General features: G+C 36.1%; 1 protein-coding gene across 11 annotated transcripts in view; it reads left to right on the top strand.

Moving 5' to 3' along the window:
* PEX5L (peroxisomal biogenesis factor 5 like) overlaps positions 1–21,698 on the top strand; it is a 227,073-nt gene that overhangs the window by 65,906 nt on the left and 139,469 nt on the right. For 4 of the 11 annotated variants that reach the window (XM_065876138.1, XM_065876135.1, XM_065876130.1 and 1 more), the window contains one exon: positions 12,046–12,150. The exons of 4 other annotated variants lie outside the window; for them this stretch is intronic. In XM_065876138.1, the coding sequence (XP_065732210.1) occupies positions 12,046–12,150 (105 nt within the window). Of the gene's footprint in view, positions 1–9,684; positions 9,751–12,045; positions 12,151–14,177; positions 14,199–21,698 lie in introns of those variants that run through there. 3 more of the 11 variants (XM_065876137.1, XM_065876139.1, XM_065876131.1) reach the window with 3 other exon arrangements.

Here is a 21,698-nt window from a genome sequence, read left to right as displayed (position 1 = left end):
TAGTGTTGCCTTATCAAATTACTCTTTCAAAATAATAAATAGTTCTTTCAGATACTGTAGACACCCAAATACATATGGAAAATAATTTACTCAGCTAATGGGATTTTGCTGATTTTTAAAATTATTAGTGTATATTGAGTTCTCACTTCTACATGTTGTCGCTAAAATCTCAATTCAAGTTTGGGGACCAACACACAGCTCCTACTGGCACTGGCTGACCACTCCACGCAAAATCTTTGTCTGCATTTCTTTTAGGTAACACTCCCTGACAAGTAGGTCATAGTCCCTGATGGGATATCACCATAGTGGCCGATTTTGGCCACCTGGGTTCAAAATTTATAGTTTTCAATATCCACAAAGTCCTTTTGATCAGATTAGAAATCGCAAAAGGAATTAACTGAGAAGGCTTACAATAGACCTGTAACTGAATTGTCTTTGGATGTTTCTAAACAATTTATTGAGGTATGAAAGTAAGATTACTTTGTAATCATGAGTAGTTTTTTCATTATTGTATTAGTTTACTAGGGTGTCCATAACAAAGTGCCACAAGTTGGGTGGCTTAAACAACAGAAATTTATTTGCTCACAGTTCTGGAGACTAGAATTCTGAGATCAAGGTATCAGAAGGATTGGCTTCTTCTGAAGCCTCTCTCCTTAGCATATAGATGGCTGTCCTCGTGTCTTCACATAGTCTTCCTTCTATGTCCTAACTTCCTCTTCTTAGAAGAAATCATATTGAATTAGGGCCCACCCTAATACTTCATTTTAACTTAATTATCACCTTAATAAAGACCCTGTCTCCAAATACAGTCACATTCTGAGCTACTGGGTGTTAGGCCTTCAATATATGAATTTTGAGGGGGCACAATTCAGGCCATAAGAGTTACTAATCTCAACTCATTAGAAACTGGTTTCTCATTACCCCTAGTGGCTAGATTCAGCATCCTGGCCTTGCTTTGGAGCCTTGATTTCTCTGCCTTATAAGTCCTTTTTTTTTTTTTAACATCTTTATTGGAGTATAATTGCTTTACAATGGTGTGTTAGTTTCTGCTTTATAACAAAGTGAATCAGCTATACATATACATACATCCCCATATCTCCTCCCTCTTGCGTCTCCCTCCCACCCTCCCTATCCCACCCCTCTAGCTAGTCACAAAGCACCAAGCTGATCTCCCTGTGCTATGCGGCTGCTTCCCACTAGCTATCTGTTTTACATTTGGTAGCATATATATGTCCATGCCACTCTCTCACTTTGTCCCAGCTTACCCTTCCCCCTCCCCGTGTCCTCAAGTCCATTCTCTACGTCTGTGTCTTTATTCCTGTCCTGCCCCTAGGTTCTTCAGAACAATTTTTTTTTTTAGATTCCATATATATGTGTTAACATACGGTATTTGTTTTTCTCTTTCTGACTTGCTTCACTCTGTACGACAGACTCTAGGTCCATCCACCTCACTACAAATACCTCAATTTCATTTCTTTTTATGGCTGAGTAATATTCCATTGTATATATGTGCCACATCTTCTTTATCCATTCATCTGTCAATGGACACTTAGGTTGCTTCCATGTCCTGGCTATTGTAAATAGAGCTGCAATGAACATTGTGGTACATGACCCTTTTTGAATTCTGGTTTTCTCAGGGTATATGCCCAGTAGTGGGATTGCTAGGCCGTATGGTTTTGATTTAGGTCATCCCAAGCCTGGTCTCCTATCCATACTGTGACTATTCTCTGCCTCTGTTGCTGTTATTGAAATCTCTTTACTGCTTTCATACCTATTGCTCCTCTTACATTCCATATGGCTTCTAAACTCAAGTTTATTATGGTGGTTTCTGTAATAACCAAAAACTAGAAACAACCCAAATGTCTGTCAACAGTTTAATGGATAAATTGTGATATGTACTGAAATGATGATGAAATACTATACAGTGGATAGAATGTAATAACTATTGCTACTTACTCCATGGATGAATCTCACAAACATAATATTGTATCTTTTGCTACCTACTTCATAAGGACACTTAGCCCGCAGAGTCCATGAGTTCAGCAGTAACCATTCAGAGTCAATTAATATTTATTGAGTACCTACCATGTGCCAGGCATTATGGAAGTGCTTTCATACATACTTAATTCTCATAAATTTATGAAGTAGAAATACAGCATTTCTATCCTGTTTTCAGAAGGTAAAATGAAGCCTTAGAGAGAATAATTTATAAAAGAGCTGGGACTTGAAACTCTGGTCTTCTGACTCCAGTCCTGGTATTTGTGCCAGCAGGCCACACCATGCAATCCTTCTTCCCCTTCCATTGACCATGGAGGCTACATTAGCTGTTAATTGCATGGCTACACAGTGACTGAGGCTCATCACTCCAGTGTCTCTCCATACTTTCCCTAACTCCTCTCCCCAGAGTGAGAAAGACTGTTCATCCTTTTAAGGAACCAGAAGGCATGAGGGAGGATCCAACTCACACACTGCCGATGACCCCCCCAGAGGACTATCAAGATAAGAAGAGATGCCAGAGTCTGATCCAGAATTTTAGAATAGAAATGCCCAGAGCCTCAGCTTCTCTCTTAGAACTGTTTCAGGGAAGTCAGGCAGATGGAGTGTACCTTAGCTGAGACCTTTTTGGCTAGTAGCTTATGAATTTAGCCTAGTTTCTGTAATTTAGTTTTCCTAAGTTATATCAACAAAACTGGAGCGTTTGGTGACTGGAGAACAAGCTGGTAAAAAACTTGCACCTGCCAGAAAATGAGGAAAGATACAAAGAAGGCTACTGAGTAGTCAGACTCCAAGGCCACTACTCTTATTCATAAATTAGTAATAGAGTTTGCCTGAAATATTCATAAAGGGGAATTCAAGTTCACTAGTTACTAGCCCTCCTCTAGAAGGAAAATGTACACAGTGTATGTATTTTTGAATTTGCTATCTCAAATTCAAAAATTTGGTAACAATATATTTACCACATGGTCTTTACATCTACGCGGGCCTCTCACTGTTGCGGTCTCTCCCGTTGCGGAGCACAGGCTCCGGACGCGCAGGCTCAGCAGCCACGGCTCATGGGCCTAGCCGCTCCGCGGCATGTGGGATCTTCCCGAACCGGGGCACAAACCCGTGACCCCTGCATCGGCAGGCGGACTCTCAACCACTGCGCCACCAGGGAAGCCCCACATCTATTTTTTAAAAGAGGTGGGATTCAATTTCTTTGCTCTAAGATAACAAGAGTCAATATTGAAAGGCCTCCAATTTGGTAGGGGGATGGAATTCTTTCTTCTGACTTGTTTTTTTACTTGGTAAATAGATTTTACTTACTAGGGGCAAGACGTTGGGGGATGCATCTAATCACCGATAAGAAAAAGAGTTTCACCGGTAATCAAATCAATTCAAGGGAACTGTTTCATTGTCTTAACCACATATTTATCTACAGGGATTCTTATTTGTTATATTTTCTTTGCAAAACTTTCCAATCAAGAATATGTGGAAAAGACGGGAGTGGTAAAGAAACCAATTTTTTGTACATGGTTCCTCCCAAGTTTCCACACCACTATCCTTCCACATTTTACTATCTTGTCTACTATGCCACCTTGGCTAATTTCAAGCACTTAGAAACCAGACCTCAATACCTCTTCTCCTAACCCCTCCCAGAAAGAGGCCATGTCTCACCTCTCCCTATGCACCAAACACCACTGATTCAGCAGAATTTCAGCAACTATTTATGCTGGTGATGAATGATTCTCATAACACCTTACTTTCTCTTAAGTGTTGGATATGTATCCATTTGTGCAAGTAAGATACAAGTAGTCTGGAGTATTTGTATTTGGGAGGATATTTTTTGAAAAGAAGAAAATAACAAGTAATCTTTAGGACTTTGTGTTTTCAGTCTTTTTCCTTTTGCTTAAAAATAACCCCCCTCCCCCAAATGCCTGTTTTGCAAATCATCTGAGGTATTTAACAAGGAATTGAAAATAACAAAAGTAACCCTCTAATTACCATTGCATGTTTTTGGTTACATATTTCACACAATCATCAAAGGCCTCTCAAACATAAATATATTTATATAAATAACAAATTTGGGATTTATCATACCAGAAAGGAAAACGTATCATACCAGAAATTAAACATTACTTCTGAATTATTGAATATGTATTATTTATGTCATCCTCAGCATAAGCCAAACAAGGTCAAAAGAAAACAATTTTTTTAAATCAGACCATTTTAGGTAACAAAAGTTGCTTCCAGGTACATAATAGAGAAACTCAGTATTAAGGCAAAATAGGTTCCAAGTAATTTAAAGCCACGATAATCAGAGTAAGCCTGATAGTAAAACTTCACTAATTGAGAACTGGTTATAGATAAGTGAACAGTGACTCATGTGACTTTGACCGTTTGTCAGGAAAGCTTGCTAAGCAAACAGAGTAAATATGCCTAGGGACAAGGTGGGAGTGAGATGGGGAATGTTTAACCTTCTCCAAAGAACAAATGGTAAATTGTGGACAAATGGATCTTGTTAATTAAAAAGAAGTCTTATCTGCCCTTCAGAGCCAATTTTAAGCGTCTTTACTTGGTAACATTTTATTAACTTTAATGAAATTTTATTTAGATTTTATTTTTATTTTGAAACAATTTCATTTCTTTAAATGTCTAAGACTTTTTATGTAATTCAAAATCACATTCTGTCAGAGTTGGCCATATTACGTGATTTCAGTACCTTCACGTGAAAAAGGTATTTAATAGTTACTTGTATTTACTGAGTGAACTTGAGTGTCTATCACTATACCAAATAACGCGAAGTAGTTCAAAAGAATCTAGCACAATCTTTGCTCGAACAAGGTAGTTTCATTGATGAGACAGTCACAGAACATTTTACAAAATAAAGGATTATAACAAGGTCCCTGGGAGGAGCTTAATCTCCATGCACAACTCAGGAATTTTGGGTATGGGCAATCCTGTTCCTCAAGTGACCCACTGTGAAATTAGAGAAAATGACAAGGGATGCTTTGGGACCAGTTGGTGACTCTGGTCATTGAGGGCTGATTTTTTTTAAAATAAAAGTAGAGATAGAAGTGGACTCCACTTCCTCAAAAGTGCTCCTGGATGGTCAAGAACACACCCTGAGACAGGAGAGACTAAAGTGCTTAGGCCTATTTTCCGAGGGAGAGACCACATTTTAAGAGTCACATCACTTTTACACACCAGTGTTTTCTGCTTCAGTCCTAAATGTTCCAGGTTTTCTGAGGGTGTTTTAAGAGCTACAAGATGAAAGCTACTGATTGGGCACCCATTATGATTGGTAAGTACTGTTAGGGGAGACTCCCTGAATGCAAACAAAAATAGTAAGAGCAGCATTGGTGGTAAGGAGGCCTGTTAGGGCAGGAACAGCTGCTGTGGAGGTGCTGAGGAGGTGATGGAAGCAGCTGCTGCCGAAATGGACTACCCAGACGTGAGAGGGCGAGCAGCCCCAAGGACACCACACTGACTATGGAGAAGACACAAACCCAGGGTCACCTTATGCACCAGCACAGTGGACACAGTTCAGAGGGCCCAAGATACTCTTAAGGACCCATAAAATTGTTTTAATTATATCTTTCTTAAAATCAGAACCCCCTAAATGACTATTAAAATAATGAATGTGTAATAATAAATTCAGTCTAGATTATATTTTTCTTGATACAGCTTATCATAAAATACAGTCTTCTACATTTTTTTTTAATGGAGGAAGGGGCCCATGAAGGCAAAAGTTTGAGGGCCTATAAGAGTCATAAAGACCCCCTACACCAATCATTCAGGCCAAGGACGGTGCGTGTGCATGCGGGGGGTGTGGAATCGCAGCAACTTTCACGTGTGGAGGTTTAGAATTAAAGAGATTGTTATCCACGACTCTCCCATCACCACATACACGTACACCACACACAACAAAAAGTGCCAAATAGCACATAAGACAAACCGAGGGCATAGGAGTTATATGGTAGAATGTAATTAGAATCAGTCCTCATTCACCTCAAAAGACTTCATTGCAAAGGTGATGGTTTGGAGAGTCATCTGGGAAAAACAATGCTGGAGGGGGGAAAAAAAAAAAGTAAGAGAGGAAGACATGGAGAATCAACAAATCAACTAGATGTCTTCCTTTTAAATGCCGTGTGTCATTATTTTAACTAGAGGCATCAATTTCCTTACTGCAACTTGACTACCCTTATTAAGGAATCAGTAATCATATTATTTCCAGCTATAAACAGATCACTGAACCAATGGTGAATTCATATCATTTTTCAATTCCTCATATGAATTGCTAGTTAAGAAAAGAGAGCATTCCATCCATGCTTCCCAATTGTTTACATCTAGATCTGTGCTTCCTTCAGGATGTTTAGAACCAAGGATTGATTTAGATTTAGTTCTATTTGTACCACCTTTAAAATTTACAAAACATTCTGTTGGGGGCGGAGATGAGTTAAATGTTACCATGATAGAACCAGCATGGTTTGGAAGAAACCATGGTTGGAACCTATCTACCTTGGAAGAAATCTATAGGAACACACAACTAGGAGAAGACATAATATGGTAGGCAAAGATCGCCTCCATTCATGGAACATTGATCTGACATTTTCCCATGTTGAAAGAGAAGTTTGAAGAGAGCATGACACTTATCATGACATTTACCTTCCCCAGTAAAAGAAAGTTATCCTGGCTCTGCACATGAGAGATGAGAATAGCCATCAGAAATTAGCCTTTTTGTGGCCAGTTTCCCGCAGGTGCATGTTAAGTTCAGGGTCTGGAATTTATGAGGTATATAATTTTTCAGTATATGCAATACTGAATATCATTTCATTTCAAACAGTGTTGCTAAAATGATCTAAATGGCAGGTATTTGCTTACATGTATGTATGTATGAAGAAATATATTCAATACATTCACATTTGTAAACTTGATTGTAGTTTGTTTATCCTTAGAACAGTCATCCTAAAAAAACTGTTTAATATCCAATATTGTAAATATAAAATTTGGGGGGAAAATGCATGAAAATGTTAGGGTTGCTATTTTAACTTTCTTGTTTCTGTTTTTTCTCAATTTTTGGCAATAGCATATATTAATTTTACAATCAGAACAAAAGGAAGACTGTTATTTAAATTCATGTATTAGCTAATTTAGGGTTAGCAGAGATGTCTAGTATTGTAGTCTTTTACTCTTCCCCTAATTTATCTCCGTTTCTTCTGTTTAATATCTTTGATAAAGAGCCTCTGTATTATTGTCGATAGATTAAGAATAATAAAAATAATTTTTAAGTTACAAACTCCATAGTAGCAGTAATAGAATCTGCAACTAGAAAATTGCTTACAAATGGACTGTGTTACTCTGAAATTACTTATTTTATTTCATGTGTCCAAAATAGATCTCAGGGGCTTCCCTGGTGGTGCAGTGGTTGGGAATCCGCCTGCCAATGCAGGGGACGTAGGTTCGTGCCCCGGTCCGGGAAGATCCCACATGCCGCAGAGAAGCTAGGTCCGTGAGCCATGGCCGCTGAGCCTGCGCGTCCGGAGCCTGTGCTCTGCAGCGGGAGAGGGCACAACAGTGAGAGGCCCGCAAAAACAACAACAACAACAACCAAAAAAAAAAAAAAAAAAACCAAAATGGATCTCAGGAAAATCCTAGTAAAGATGGCATTTCATGGCATTGAGTTAGCATTTAATAATAATTGGAGAGACGCTAAAGCTTATAAGCCTATTAAGATCTACAGAACAGAAAAAATTGTGTATATGTGAAATGTTAGGTTCATTTTCTAAGAAGATAGGAGAAACAAAAACATTTTGTTAGACATGTGCTCATGAGTGAAGTTATGGATGGCTGATTCTTTTTGACCATTGCAGACTAAAGAAAATATTTCTCCAAAATATCTGCTTAGATCCATACTGTGCAATTATACTGAGAAGTGGTTGCTGCCCCAAACTTGGGTGATACCATTGGAAACCCTCCATTTAGGGCAGTTGATGAGGGCAGAGTGGAAGAGCCCTCCCACCCCTAACAAAGCTGGATGGAGAGAGAACAGTGTGGTAGAGAAGGAAGCACACAGGCTGGGAGGTGGGTCTGGTTCCCGTCTGGGCTTAGCTTTGAGGCCTTTGTCAAATCACACCATCTCTGAGCCTCCAAGCCGAAAAATGTCTAGCAAAGACCGTAATACCTATGCCACAGGGCTCTCATTAGATCAATCAAGTAAAAACATGCAAAACACCCAGCAGAGTGCTCAGCACACAGTAACTTCTCTAAATAGGTTAGATCCTTCCCTGTGAGACAGGCCTAGAGCCCACACCTTCTCATCTGAGGATACCTCATAGCTTCACAGCCTGGTATCCAGCCTGAGAAGATCCTGTGACTTCCAATATTTTCTACTCTGTTTCTTATATTCTATATTTTAAAAAGAAGAAGAAGAAGAAGTGGGCCAAAATTGAGTTTTCTTAATAAATGTTAGTGTCACTTGCTACACTCTGTGTTTCATTCATTTATGCCTGGTGTTATAATAGAAATTAATTAAAAAGATTATTCACAAGAATTATTATTTGTTAGAAAAGCTACTATTTTATATATTTCATTTGTGAAGAAACAAAATGATAAAAGATTTTTTTTTTAAATCAAAGAATTGGGCTTCCCTGGTGGCGCAGTGGTTGAGAGTCCTCCTGCCGATGCAAGGGACGCGGGTTCGTGCCCCGGTCCGGGAAGATCCCACATGCCACGGAGCGGCTAGGCCTGTGAGCCATGGCCCCTGAATCTGTGCGTCTGGAGCCTGTGCTCCGCAATGGGGAAGGCCACAACAGTGACAGGTCTGCGTACCGCAAAATAAAAAATCAAAGAATTTTCTACAGCAAATCACAAAAAAAGAGAGATGTTTCCCTTTATGCTGATACTGTTTTCTAAACAGTCAAAAGCATCTCAAGAGATTCAATAAGGAAGTGGGAAAAGGTGATTTTGAAGTATTATTTGGAAAGAAATAGGCTGAAATAATTGCTAGAGGGTGTCATAATGTGATAATCAACTTGTAAAGTTTCACTATTCTCTTGTGGCTAGAATGACATATTTAGAAGCATACCGGTTTAATGTGATCTAAATCCATTTATATGCTTGAGTGTGTAGTCAGTGTATATTTCCTTTTTGCTGTCTTCATGATGTTTCAAATAATAGATTAATATTGACCTTATGGTGTAGTTCTATTTAGAAAATTGAGCTTGAACTATGGATAATTATGTGTATATATTTCTTACAATGTTTTAAGACACTGGATTAAAAAAAAAAAACAAACCTGCACAGTGGAATTACTGTCAGTCCTGAAGAGCTGCTGATAAGCCAAGTTGTATAGTTTCATGAATTGCCAACTCAGTTATCAGACAGGTTCTGAATTCTAGAAGCATTATCCCACAAGATAAATGGACAAGTCAGAAATGACACAGCTTGATTTTAAGGTACCAGGTGGAGGTGGCAATACAATCTGGGGGAAATCTTGGTTTGATATATGAGTGCATTCACGTGATTTGGCAGTGGTTTTAGACACCATGGAGATGTCACGTGGCCGACCTTCCTGCTCTGTTCTCGGACTATACCACACTTGTGAAACAGTGAGGCTCATGGGGTAATAACTCAAAAGCCAAAAGGCTGTAAAGCAAAAAAGTTGCTAGCAGGCACTAACCTGGGTGTCATGACTCTTTTCAGGTAGTAGGTGTAACCTTGAAGAAAAAGTGGCACTGTCTTCAAAAAAGTGACCTGACCCTGGCTTTGGTGGGTTTTTCTGCAAGAAATAAAAAGCACCGCATGTGTTTATTATACATCCTTTCTAGCTGACCACTGCTTTGTTCTAGAGTTCAGCATGAAAGGACTAATTTTTGTTTTCTTTTGTTTTTGTTTTAGTGAAATGGCATGTCCGTTGCTAATTCTAGCTATTATAGTTGCACATGTGAAAAATACCTATACGTAGTTTATAGATTGGTAGCATTTCAAATAAATGGTATACTGAAATATTGACCTGAAATTTTTTGAGATGCTTATCAATTGATTTTTTTTTCTTAGCCCAAGAAAAGAGTCTGAATCATTATTTTTTAAATTTTACCTTGTAACATTAGATATGTTTTAAAAAATATATTAGGAATTTAAATATAAGCATGCCACTTTGTTTATTGCTATATTAAACCTCTTGGAGCATGGAAAGAATTCTTCACAAATGATTTTGCTCTTTTGAAAAAAATAAGCTGCAAAAATATTTGTTAAACTATATATAGTCTGTCAATGAGGGTAGCTTATAAAGGTATACTGAGCTTACACTATGTAATGTTTTATCCAAATAATTTTTATATTTTGAAAAAATGTCAAATAGTTTAAGAGTGCCATAAATCTTTTCCCAGAATTCAGAACTGTATGTATCTCTATTTTAGGAAGATGACATTGCTTCATTAAAGGAAAAACCTGGATCATTATGCACCCCAATTTGTATGCAGTGAATCACTGTTGCCCTTTATTCTTCCAGAATTCAGTTAATCTAAGGATTGTGCCCATATAAACTTTTCAGAACACATAAGAAAATTACCACCGTTATATCTGATGAATAAAATCTCTAATAGTTGATTTTCTATCATAGAAATAACACATTATCATTCAATAATGCTAGTTTTTAAGTTACAAACCAAAGAAACAAACTTTCAGCATTGTAAAGAGATTCACACATTTTTAAATGTAGTAACTATACAGAAAGTTTTTCTTTGTTCCCATAAATAAAAGCTGCCACTCATTACATTTTAGAAAGGCAATGCCTGAAAAAATGGACAATGTTCTGCTTCTTAGAGTCAACCTACCTTTTAAATACTTAAAGCCCTGTGCAAACCAAAGATAATAATGTAATTCTATCCTCTTTAGTTGCATAGAGACTGTCAAGATTTATTAACCTCTGGAGTTAATTGTGACCATAGCTCTTAATTCCCTTTCAGACAACGGACCCTCATATGTCCATTTTTGTTTCTTTGCCTATATCTCTGTGTGCTACGTTTGTATTTTAAGTAGATTTACAACACAGATATTCACGTGTGCACTTAGTATAAGGTTGTTTTCTCCAGAGAGGCTCTGCCCAGAGACCAAAGAAAATGGAAGGTTTTGTTTTTGAAGTGTTTAAAGATTATTTAATTTTTACATAGTATGAGATGTTGCTAATTGGGTTGGGAAGGTGATATTTTGTTTTTTGTTTTTTTCCCTTATGCCCTATCTACTCTCAAAAACTTAATAATCTGGTAAACTAAAACCCCAGAAAACCAACATACCCCTTTACAGTCCATAGTTATGCTTGTATGAGGCCAAAAAATTGTAGATATCAGTATATCATTGCCTCTATTATTAATCATCCTTTATTTACACCTGGATTTATGAGATTCTCCAATTAAAAGACATTTCTAAAATTCTATTAAATTTGTTTGATCTCAAGAACATTGAGAGTTGCAAATTTTTTTCATACTACCTCCCCCAAATAAACAAGCTGGGTGAATTCCTGTGATGTTAGGCTGCCGAAGAATTTTTAGAGGTTTTATGACATGTTTACTTTTTATGATGCCCAATCCACTCAAAAATGACAGACTCCAGAGGTCACCGAGCAGAAGTCCTCTGTGGGAGTGAGACCCTGATCCTAATCCCTAATCCAGACTCCTCACTGCCATTCAAAACACTTAGGGATTATATAGGAATAAGTTTTAAATGAACATAACAGACAATCTATAGTGTTTTTAAATCAGTACTATAAAAATTGTCATGTCATGTAAATTGCCTTAAAATATATTATACATATAAAATACTATGTTAAAATTAAATGTAATATGTCAGCTGTAAAGGTGAAAAAGTAGCTAACTAAAAAGTTCACAAATAATCTTTTTTCAGATTTTGTGTGTTTTCTCCTCAGCCAAAAGCCTCAAGATTCACTTGCAGCAGACTACCTCTTCATTTATGTTGGATTGCTCTTTAAACATTAGAATATCTTGTGATAAACAATAAGTTAAAGATTTCTCCTGACACAAGTCATTGTTGATTTCACTGTTATAGGGAAAAGGCTCTAGGGCGGCAGATAAGGCTGTTGCCATGGTGATGAAGGAGATACCGAGGGAGGAGTCTGCTGAAGAAAAGCCCCTCCTTACTATGACATCACAGGTGGGCAGACCCTTAGGGTTCCTGTAGGAAGCTGACATATGTTAATATATCAGATATTGTGATTCTTAACTAGAAAAAAAAAACCATTAACTCGATCCAATTTTTTTAAAAACACAGTTTCAATGAAACAATTATACAATATAAAATGAAAACCAAAATTGCTAAAAAAAAAAGGAAAATTCCATCATTTAGTTACTTATTCGTGGATATTAATTTTCATTACTAAACTTTAGTTAAAAAAAGAAAAAGAAAATATATGTGCAAGTAAAACATGTCGCTTCTTTATAAAGGAGTCTTGTTAACAACTTTGGGAAAGAAATAACAATTAAGCTAACGGTACATTTGAACAACAACCAAAAAAAAAAAATCAAATTCCTATGAATAAATACAACTTATATTGCATACATATGTCAGTTTACCAGTAGAATATCTAAAATTTCTTAAATGTTAAATATATTTATGTTGTGACTATGCATACTACGTATGTCTATACATATTTATGTGGATAACTAATTTACAGGAATGAGCCAGAAGTCCCTGAGTCTCCATGCAGAAAATGGCATTGGTGGCCCCTCTTCTACTTAGTGACCTTGACAACAAAAATATCGTCTCTATTAAAAGCACATGAGGGGCATTTTCAGTATTTATTATAATAAGTATAGAAAAAGATTTGCATTTGTATGCAAAGACACACTGAGAATGAATCCTGTATGTCCTCAGGGACTTTTGAAACACCCTGTAAAATCCACATACATATGTATGTATAATATACTCATCACCACTCTGTGGAACTATCAGTTTTAAATTCTTAAATGCAAAATTACTTACTTGCATTTATCTTATAATTTAGATTAGATTGTTATCTTAAACATTTCTTTTTTTTCTCCATAATGCAATAGTAAATACAGTGATTCAGTTCCAATTATATGAACATGTCTAGATTTAGAAAAATGTCCATTTAAATTCCTCATGAAAGGCATTTATATCAAAAGCTAAATTATGGCAACTTATTTTTAGAATATCATCAGATCACATCCCCAGCTGCTGCCAACATGTGTGGTTTCATTTCGTTCTAAACACTATGTTGTAAGCAATGAAAATTATAATAACATATAACATCAAAATTGAATAATTAAAAAGTTATAAAGATTCCCAGGACTTTGGGATAATCTTATGTTGTGAGGTTTTTGTTTTTGTTTTAATCCAAAAGAGGAGATGTTTCTTCCCAATGACACATAGTCATAGTTGGAAAGAAATTTGCTTAATATTTACCAAGGGCTCCATTGTTTACTTAGTTTACATAGTAAAACATACACAGTTTTACATTGATCTCCTGCCTTTGTAGAATCCATATCCAAAATATACAGTCCTCAGTTCCTCAGGAGAATGTTATGGGAGGTGAGAGCCACTTGGAGTTCTCGGCTAATGGTAGAGCCATATTCATCAGTAGATAAGACCTATCCAAATTTGCAATTGGCATAGTTGTGCTGCAGCATATTATTTCAGGACATCACGATTTAGGACGGGCTCTAGTGCCCAGAATTCTTTTTCTTCAAAACCATGCATTGCTATGTGCTTTCCAGTAATTCTTTGCAAATGTCCAAAATTACCACTATAACCTAAACTTTAATTTAAATTTAATGCAAAATAAGAATTTTGATTTTTTTAATTAGAAAAGAAACTGTACTTATTACCATTTTCTCATATTCAGAACATTTGTGTGTACCAAGTTCCTTCTTTAATCCCTGTCTAATGTTGCATTAGCCGTCTTTGAGGTAATAGTTACAATTTTACTGCATGAAGGTGATACAGTGCTTTCTTTGATGCATCATATTCTTGTTGCATAGTGACTAGTTTATGAATCAGCAAATGGAGAGTTCTGATTCATAAAATGCAATGCACCTATTGTATTGATAATCTTATGGAATTAATCCTGTGACAGCTGTGATACAATTATTTCTCAGTCAAATGTGGTTTTATTAGTTGATATACTTTTTCCACTACACACAAGTGGCTTCTTCCCTGCTATGCACCAGTGGCATGCACAAGCCAAAAAGCAGCAGAATGATCTGAAAAAGTGAGTACTTCTCATGGCAACCACAGCATCCAATCTGTGTACCATACCACATTCTTACTCGTTATCTTGTGTGAATGTATTAGTGTCTTGAAACATGTCTGTCCCATGTCTCCTGTAAAGCCCCTGTGACATAGTGCTACATACTGCAGGACACATTGACTCATCTTCATCACTGGTGTGTCGATGCCAGCTGCTCATTCACAGATTCCAGAAATGTCTGAAGCTAATTGCCGCTCTCTCAATAATGTCTTCAGGACAATCATAATTGATAAAATACAGAATAAGTCCTTGAAACACTGAGTCCCTAATTTGTTTAGTAACTGTTCATTCCACAGATTCGTAAGTGTAGAATAGTTTATATTGAAGCATTTTTGTATTATGTGATCATTAGGATCATTTTTAGAGAGATTTAGCCAAGCATACTCCAGTCAAGTCATTTATAGTACCTTGAACAAATTGAACAAAACAGAAGAGTTGGCCAGGTGACCTGAACTCAAAAATTGTCGGACCCCTGAGAATTGCTCTTTTTGTTTCATTTAATTATTAATTCTTTGCTAAACAATGTGTTAAGCTCTTCATAGTAGTTCAAGTTCATGCTGTCCTAGACTAACACTTTAAGTCAAACTTTAAGTCAAACAGTATGGAAACAAATGTGCATTGATGAGAGGTTTGAAGGGAAAAAATATGTGAACCATCAAGTCTTGGAGGAAATAAGAGTTTTTCTAGACCTGTGCTGTTCACTACAGTAGCCGCTAGCCACACATGGCTATTGAGTGCTTTGTGGATATCCCGAATTGAGATATGCTGTAAGTATAAAATACACACAAGTTCTGAAGATTTAGTCCAAAGGAAAATAATGTAAACTATCACATTAATAACTTTTATATTGATTACATGTTGAAATGATAATATTTTGGATATATTGGGCTAAATAAAATGTGTTATTAAAATTATTTTCACCTGTTTCTTTTCACTATTTTTAAAGTGGCTACTAGAAAATTTAAAATTACCAGGCTCTCATTATATTTCCATTGAACAGTACTACTCTAGACTGTAATGGTATAAATAAATCCAGCTTGAGGCTAGAAGGGAAAACTATGTGCCAGAAGATTGAGCATATCATAGAAAAATTTTTATTCTTCTTTATGAGAATGAAATGGCTTTATGGAATATTTTTCTCTCATAAGGAACCTTCAGAAATTTTCATTTTAACCACCTCCCCTGGTACTTTTGTAAGTAAGGAATAGCCCATTCATTTTTTGCTGTAGAGCACAGTGTCTTAAAACTATGTGTTCCAGACCTCTTCTTGTCGAGGGAATTTTTTTTTAACTCAAGCTTTGTTTTTCTATCTGTCCCCACCCCTTATAGTTTGATACTGATTTAATATTGTGTCTGATAAAGATAAAAAAGTAATGTCCTTGATTGGAAAAACATTCACAAGGCTGCTAAATACAGTCTTGTCTGGGTTTTCTGTTACTAACTTGAAACAATTGCTTTAATTATATTCTCCTTCCTGCCTTGATGTTAGTACTACCCAAGCTGTAAACAATAATATTTGTTCATTTCCCCATGAATAGATTCACATTTTTATGTCTAACTATCCTGTCAGGAAAATATTTGTTGTCAGTTGGTTGACATTTAGATGAAGTCAAAGAGTTGAAAATTATCACATGGTTATCCTTTACAGGAAGATCCACTGAGACCCATATAAAGAACTGGGGGATGGGGCAGTGCCATTAGTACTATTAGCTCATAAGAAATTAATTCAGTCGGGTGGCAGAATTACCATGACAAAGCCTTCAAAGGCTGAATACTAAGGGGTGCATAGTAATGTTTCAGTTGTTTCCTCTTTTCAATGGATTGAGTCAGTCAACTTAGTTTTAATATGGTGACTATTTTGATGGGCTTTGCACACGTTTCTAAACTTGGATAGGACTAATAAAGCCATAAACAGTTTAATTATAAAATTATGAATGAAAACCTACTTAACCAATGACATATATTGTACTTTTAATCAAGAGAGTGCAAATAATAAAGGAATTTTCAAAATGCATAAAGATATGTCTATTGAAAGCATATTTGTGTTTTTATTTATATAAAAACAATCTTAATTTTTCTATTATTTAGATGAGATAAAAAGACTGGTATATTTTTACAAACTTTTTAATCAACATTACAAGTACGAGATATTTGTCAACTGTTTTTTAGCTTATTCGCTTCAGTGTTTTAACTTTTAAAATTATTCTTTAAGTACTAAAATGTTTCAAAATAAAAACAGAATATTTTACTTTAAACTAAAACATTAGATTGAGATCATCAATCTGAAGTGTAAAATTATAGAATAATGAGTTATTATCCTATACAGACCTTGTTTTCTCACCTAAAATGTATTTTGGTTTGGAGTTAATTCTTAGTGATATGAGCTATCACAAACTTTAGCTCTATATTTTTTAATGAAACACCTAAGCAATATATTGTTTAAAGATAAAAAAACTTAGACTTAAGTTACAAAAAAAGCTATCTTTAATGCACTGGAGCTTAAGTAGCAGGCAGTATTTAAAAACAAAATATTCTCCTTTCATCTTGGTTAAATATTCAGCTTAGATCATATAATAATTTAATTTTTTAACATTCAAATTAAGTAAATTCAAGTTGAACTAAGGCAAATGTATTTTTAGACAAAGTTTTAAAACAGACAATAATTCGTTAAAGGTGGATGATATTGTCTGCACTCTGCTCAACACTAAACACAGTATTGATATAAAATAAGAAGCAATTTTGTCCTGTGGTGGCTACTATTAGCCACATCAACTGACCGGTCTGACTAAGTCATAAGTAAATTGAAGGCATTTGATTGAATATTTCATTTACAACCTATGATTACAAGGAAGGTGTAAAGGATCAATAGTCTTGAATTTTGAGTGACAAGAAGCTCCTACATGCGAGTTCTCACCTGTCTTCTTACTTCTGCTGCTTCCTTTCATTTCCATGTCCATTGACTGTGTAAGGGCTTCTTCTCAGAATCTCCAAATTTGAATCTCTGATTTAAAATCTCTGAGTGAGGTAGTGGTGTTATTTCTTGAAGTACCACTGGCTTCCCGCTTGCATTGGTCCGTGTCCTGCTTCCAAAGATGGAATGAGGCAGTTCCATGCCTTTATTTCCATATTTCTCGTTAGGCATTCATTCTTGGCATTTTTGACTTCTTGGTAGAAGCCTTGCATTTGGAAATGTTCCTTTAGATACCTCTAGGTTTCCAAGCATTTCAATGATGTGACAGTGGGGGAAAATGGACTTAGATTTGCAGTTTAAAATTTGCCAGGAATTTAGTAAACATTTCTGAGGACCACTGGCCTCTCTATGAGTTGATCAAACCCCATATGAAATTGAGGATGCCCATGCAATCATTCTTTTATACAATTCACCATTCAATTGGACTGTATAAAATCAGTCAACATTTATTAAACTGCCACTATGAGATACAAAAATTAATTGGATAAGGTCTCTACCTTCAAAGAGATCACAGTCTAGTGGGAGGAAACAGGTGAAACTAAGGTTATAAAATTGGGTAAAGCATGGGAACGCAGAGATGTTGTAAGAAGGCACTTGCCACCTAGAGCTGAAGAAGGTTCCCAGACAATGTATCAATAGAACGGGGTCCTGAAAGAGAAATAAGAATCTGTCACCATTAGAAAGGCCTTTGAACTAATCTAAATATTGAGAAGAGGACAAAGGAGGATAATAAAGGAAAATTTTAAATGTAAAGTTGAAATAAAGGCCTTAGCAACTAATGAAGCGGGTCATTTTAACTTAGTTAAGATCATCTGATTGGACCAAAATTGCAATCACTCCCACTCAGTTATTCAAAAAAAAAATTGGAAACCTTTTGACTCACCTTTTATTATTTTTATAACATCAATGTACTCTGTGTCAGAAGGATGAAATGAGGTAAGTTCATAAAGTATTTTCAAACTGAAGGAAGTAATTCTAAAAGGAAGTGAATAAGCTCTATCCTACCAATGAATAAAGACAGAATAAATGGCATACAATTTGGGAGTAAAGCTTAGGGGAACTATTTGGGGGATTCAGTTCAGTTTGCAATATTACTTTATGGCCTAAAAGGTTTGCTTATTCTCAAGTCACCATAGGAAAACCATAAATTTGTTTGAAAATCAGGAGGGAGGCATGTGAAAAGCCATTCTTATCTATACAAGTAAAAATAAAATGGGACTTAGTAGGGCTAAAATAATGATTCTTAAATTCATCTGACTGAAGATACAGTTCAAAATTGGAATGTTTGAGATAGATATTTTCAGTTTCTGCAAAGTCACTGTCCCAGTTGGTAGCCATTTATTGAGCCCCTCTTATATGAAAACATTCTATTAGAAGTTGTGAAGGGTATAAATATGAGTAAGACATAGCCTCTTACCTCAGAGTTAATAACAAAAGATTTTTTTCATGATATCTCCTATTTCATCTTCCATATCTCAATCAAAACCCAAAAACCTTCAGTTCCCAAATTACCTTTCCATGCTATCTGAAATCTGGCCTTTCATCCTCTTCACCCTTGAGCCCTGCCACTATCCCCACTCCAATCTCAGCATTTCCCAACAGCTAAATGGTGCTCTAGCTTGAAAAGCACAGACTCAGAAAGTAATGTGAAGTTTCCTCTTTGATTTGTATCTATGGAAGAAAGTCACAGGAACAGCTCAGTTATGGGAACGGGACAGACATGTTATGGGAACAACTCCAGTCCAGGGGTGAAGTGTGGTCACAAATAAGACAGTAGGTGTGGAAAAGACCTTATGAGGAGAAGCCACAACTTAGTCTTGGGCTCTCTAGGGTCTCTCTGAATAACCTCCTCTTTGGTATTCTTTTCTACCTATGCTGAGAAAATCTGAGTGCTAGAAGTGCTCTCCCTAGAAAATAAGTCTTTGGTTTGAATGAGGAGAGAGACTCAAAAAAAAAAAAAAATCCTATTACCTCTGATAAAGCAGACTTGACTAAAAGGATAGGCCTTTCAATTAATTGTGGCTGTCCTTTGTTTTTCCATTTAGATATTTATGAGGAAAGGTCTTACTTTCTAGAATTCTTTTATCAAATTTAGACTAATTTTTCAGTGTTTGCAATTAAAAATATCTACAGAAATCTAATACCCTGGTCTTCTAAAACCATAGATAATCTAGGTCTATTCTACACACCTACTCACAGAGCTATGACTTGGAAATAAATTATTAGTCCTTTTATTTACAAAGGAATTTAATTGTATCCAAAGTAAAGAAAAAGTATAAGGGGGCTTTTGTGGAATATAAATCATAGGTACCTTTTACATAAAAGTGGATATTTCTCAAGACCAGGACTAAGAGAATAAATTTTCTTAGTTATCTATCAATAACATCAGACTTCTCCAGAGAAATAATGGCTAACAAAAAGAGTTATGACATCACACATATGTCATACGTATTTTAAAGTTGAAGTTGTATTGGTTGTATTGAGTTTTTGCACCTTTTTCACTTTAGCCTAGGTCAATAAGACCTAGTAGTCAGAATGCACAACTTAATAAATGTAAGCCTGTTACAATAAATTCTATGAGTATAGTGTGGTGCCATATTTGATGGTGACCTTCATCTTCCATGATGTTTATAGCACAGCAGAATCCATCTCTCCCTTGACAGCTGTGAGAATGACACAGCCTGGAGGTAGACATTGTTGCTACATCAAGACCACATCACCATGGTGATATCATACTAGATGGGTTCAATATGCTAAGCATATATGGCTAAAAGGGCAAGTTCTCCCAAGAAATACACATTAATGTATGAGTCTTTAAGAAATTGCATAAACACAGTTTTTACATGAGCTACCTATAAATGAAAAACAGATCCCAGAAAGCTAATCACATTTTCAGAAGAGCTGGCATAAACCATGGCATTTACAAAACTTCTAATATATTTTATCCCCAAAACATGAGAAGCTCATAGTCCCTCAACATTAAAAAATATTTCAATATAAATAGGATGGGTGATACCCAAGAATGTTCAAATTCAGAAAACAAAATGCAAAGAAACTCAAGAGTTTTGTTCATGGATTAAAGGAGTATTCCAAAAACAAAGGTTACAACCAAAACAGACCTCAGATAATTTAGAGAAATCTGTGAGTCTTTATACATAGTAACACTAAAACTTATAATTGAAAATTTTTCTATCTCTATAACTTGAACATTAAAAGAAAATGAGCATTCTTAATGCTTAGAACCCTCGATAAAATGTACAAATTAATGAGTGAAATTAAATTGCCAACTCTATCTCAAAATCTTAGACTTCAGTGAAGATCTGAGATTTATCCATGTTAAGATAATAGCATGAATGTGTAAAAGTACCAAAGGTGCCTCTTGGTTTTCAGTCCCCGAATAATCACTAATGCTTTCATATTCCTCCTTCACCAATAATAGAATTGCATTTTTTCTTCCCATATTTACCATTATTTAGGTCTCTTGTCAGGGTCCATAAGCTCTAAGCTATAATACCACTAACATTGCCAGAGAAATAATGCAGTGAAAGTGAGTCATAGAAAATATTTTGATTTGGTAATACTTCAAAACACTTCATTTGTTATTTTATGTGTCTCTTAAAATACAGCCTTGCAAATAAGTATTTTAAAATCTAGAGGGGCTTCCCTGGTGGCGCAGTGGTTGACAGTCCGCCTGCCAATGCAGGGGACAGGGGTTCGTGCCCCGGTCTGGGAGGATCCCACATGCCGCGGAGCGGCTGGGCCCGTGGGCCATGGCCGCTGGGCCTGCGCGTCCGGAGCCTGTGCTCCGCAACGGGAGGGGCCACAGCAGTGAGAGGCCCGCGTACCGCAAAAAAAAAAAAAAAAAAAAAAAAAAATCTAGAGATTTTTTGGCACAGCTTTTTCCTATAGCAAGTAGAAAACTAGATGACTATGCCCATTTTAAGAAAGGCCGATATAAAAACTCCCCCAAAACTAAGACAGTTCTTTTAGGGACTAACCACTTGTGTTATCTTAAGTGTAATTTTCCCCTTACCCTTAGAAACAGAACTTAAGGATGTTTGGATTCAAAGAGGTGCAGAATAACTGAAAGTAAATAGTTGGCTGCCACTGATAATGAGAACTAATAAATATCAAACTGAATAATTTCTGAAATTAGAGAAGAAGCCAATGGGGAAATATAATTGAATTGACAGAAATCTCTTTTACATACAGATTTTCACAAACATATATACTGGATACCTGTACAGTTAACAATACTTCCTACTCTCTCAAAATACTTGTTATGCACTACAAAAGCATTCCAAGGAAATGTAAGGAAGGGTGTGTGCCTTTAGGTGACTTGAGCTTTTTAAGAGAGAGAAAGAAAGAGCATTTATCCATGCACACGGATCTCTGTGTGTGTGCATGCTGTTACTACATAACAATGACTGACCAGTCCTAAACAGAATGTGTCACCTCAGG

The sequence above is a fragment of the Phocoena phocoena genome, chromosome 4 (genome assembly GCF_963924675.1).
Source record: "Phocoena phocoena chromosome 4, mPhoPho1.1, whole genome shotgun sequence".
In the NCBI taxonomy this organism is placed as follows: domain Eukaryota; kingdom Metazoa; phylum Chordata; class Mammalia; order Artiodactyla; family Phocoenidae; genus Phocoena; species Phocoena phocoena.
Note: the sequence above shows the minus strand (reverse complement) of the source record. Positions and strands in the feature narration are given on the sequence as shown.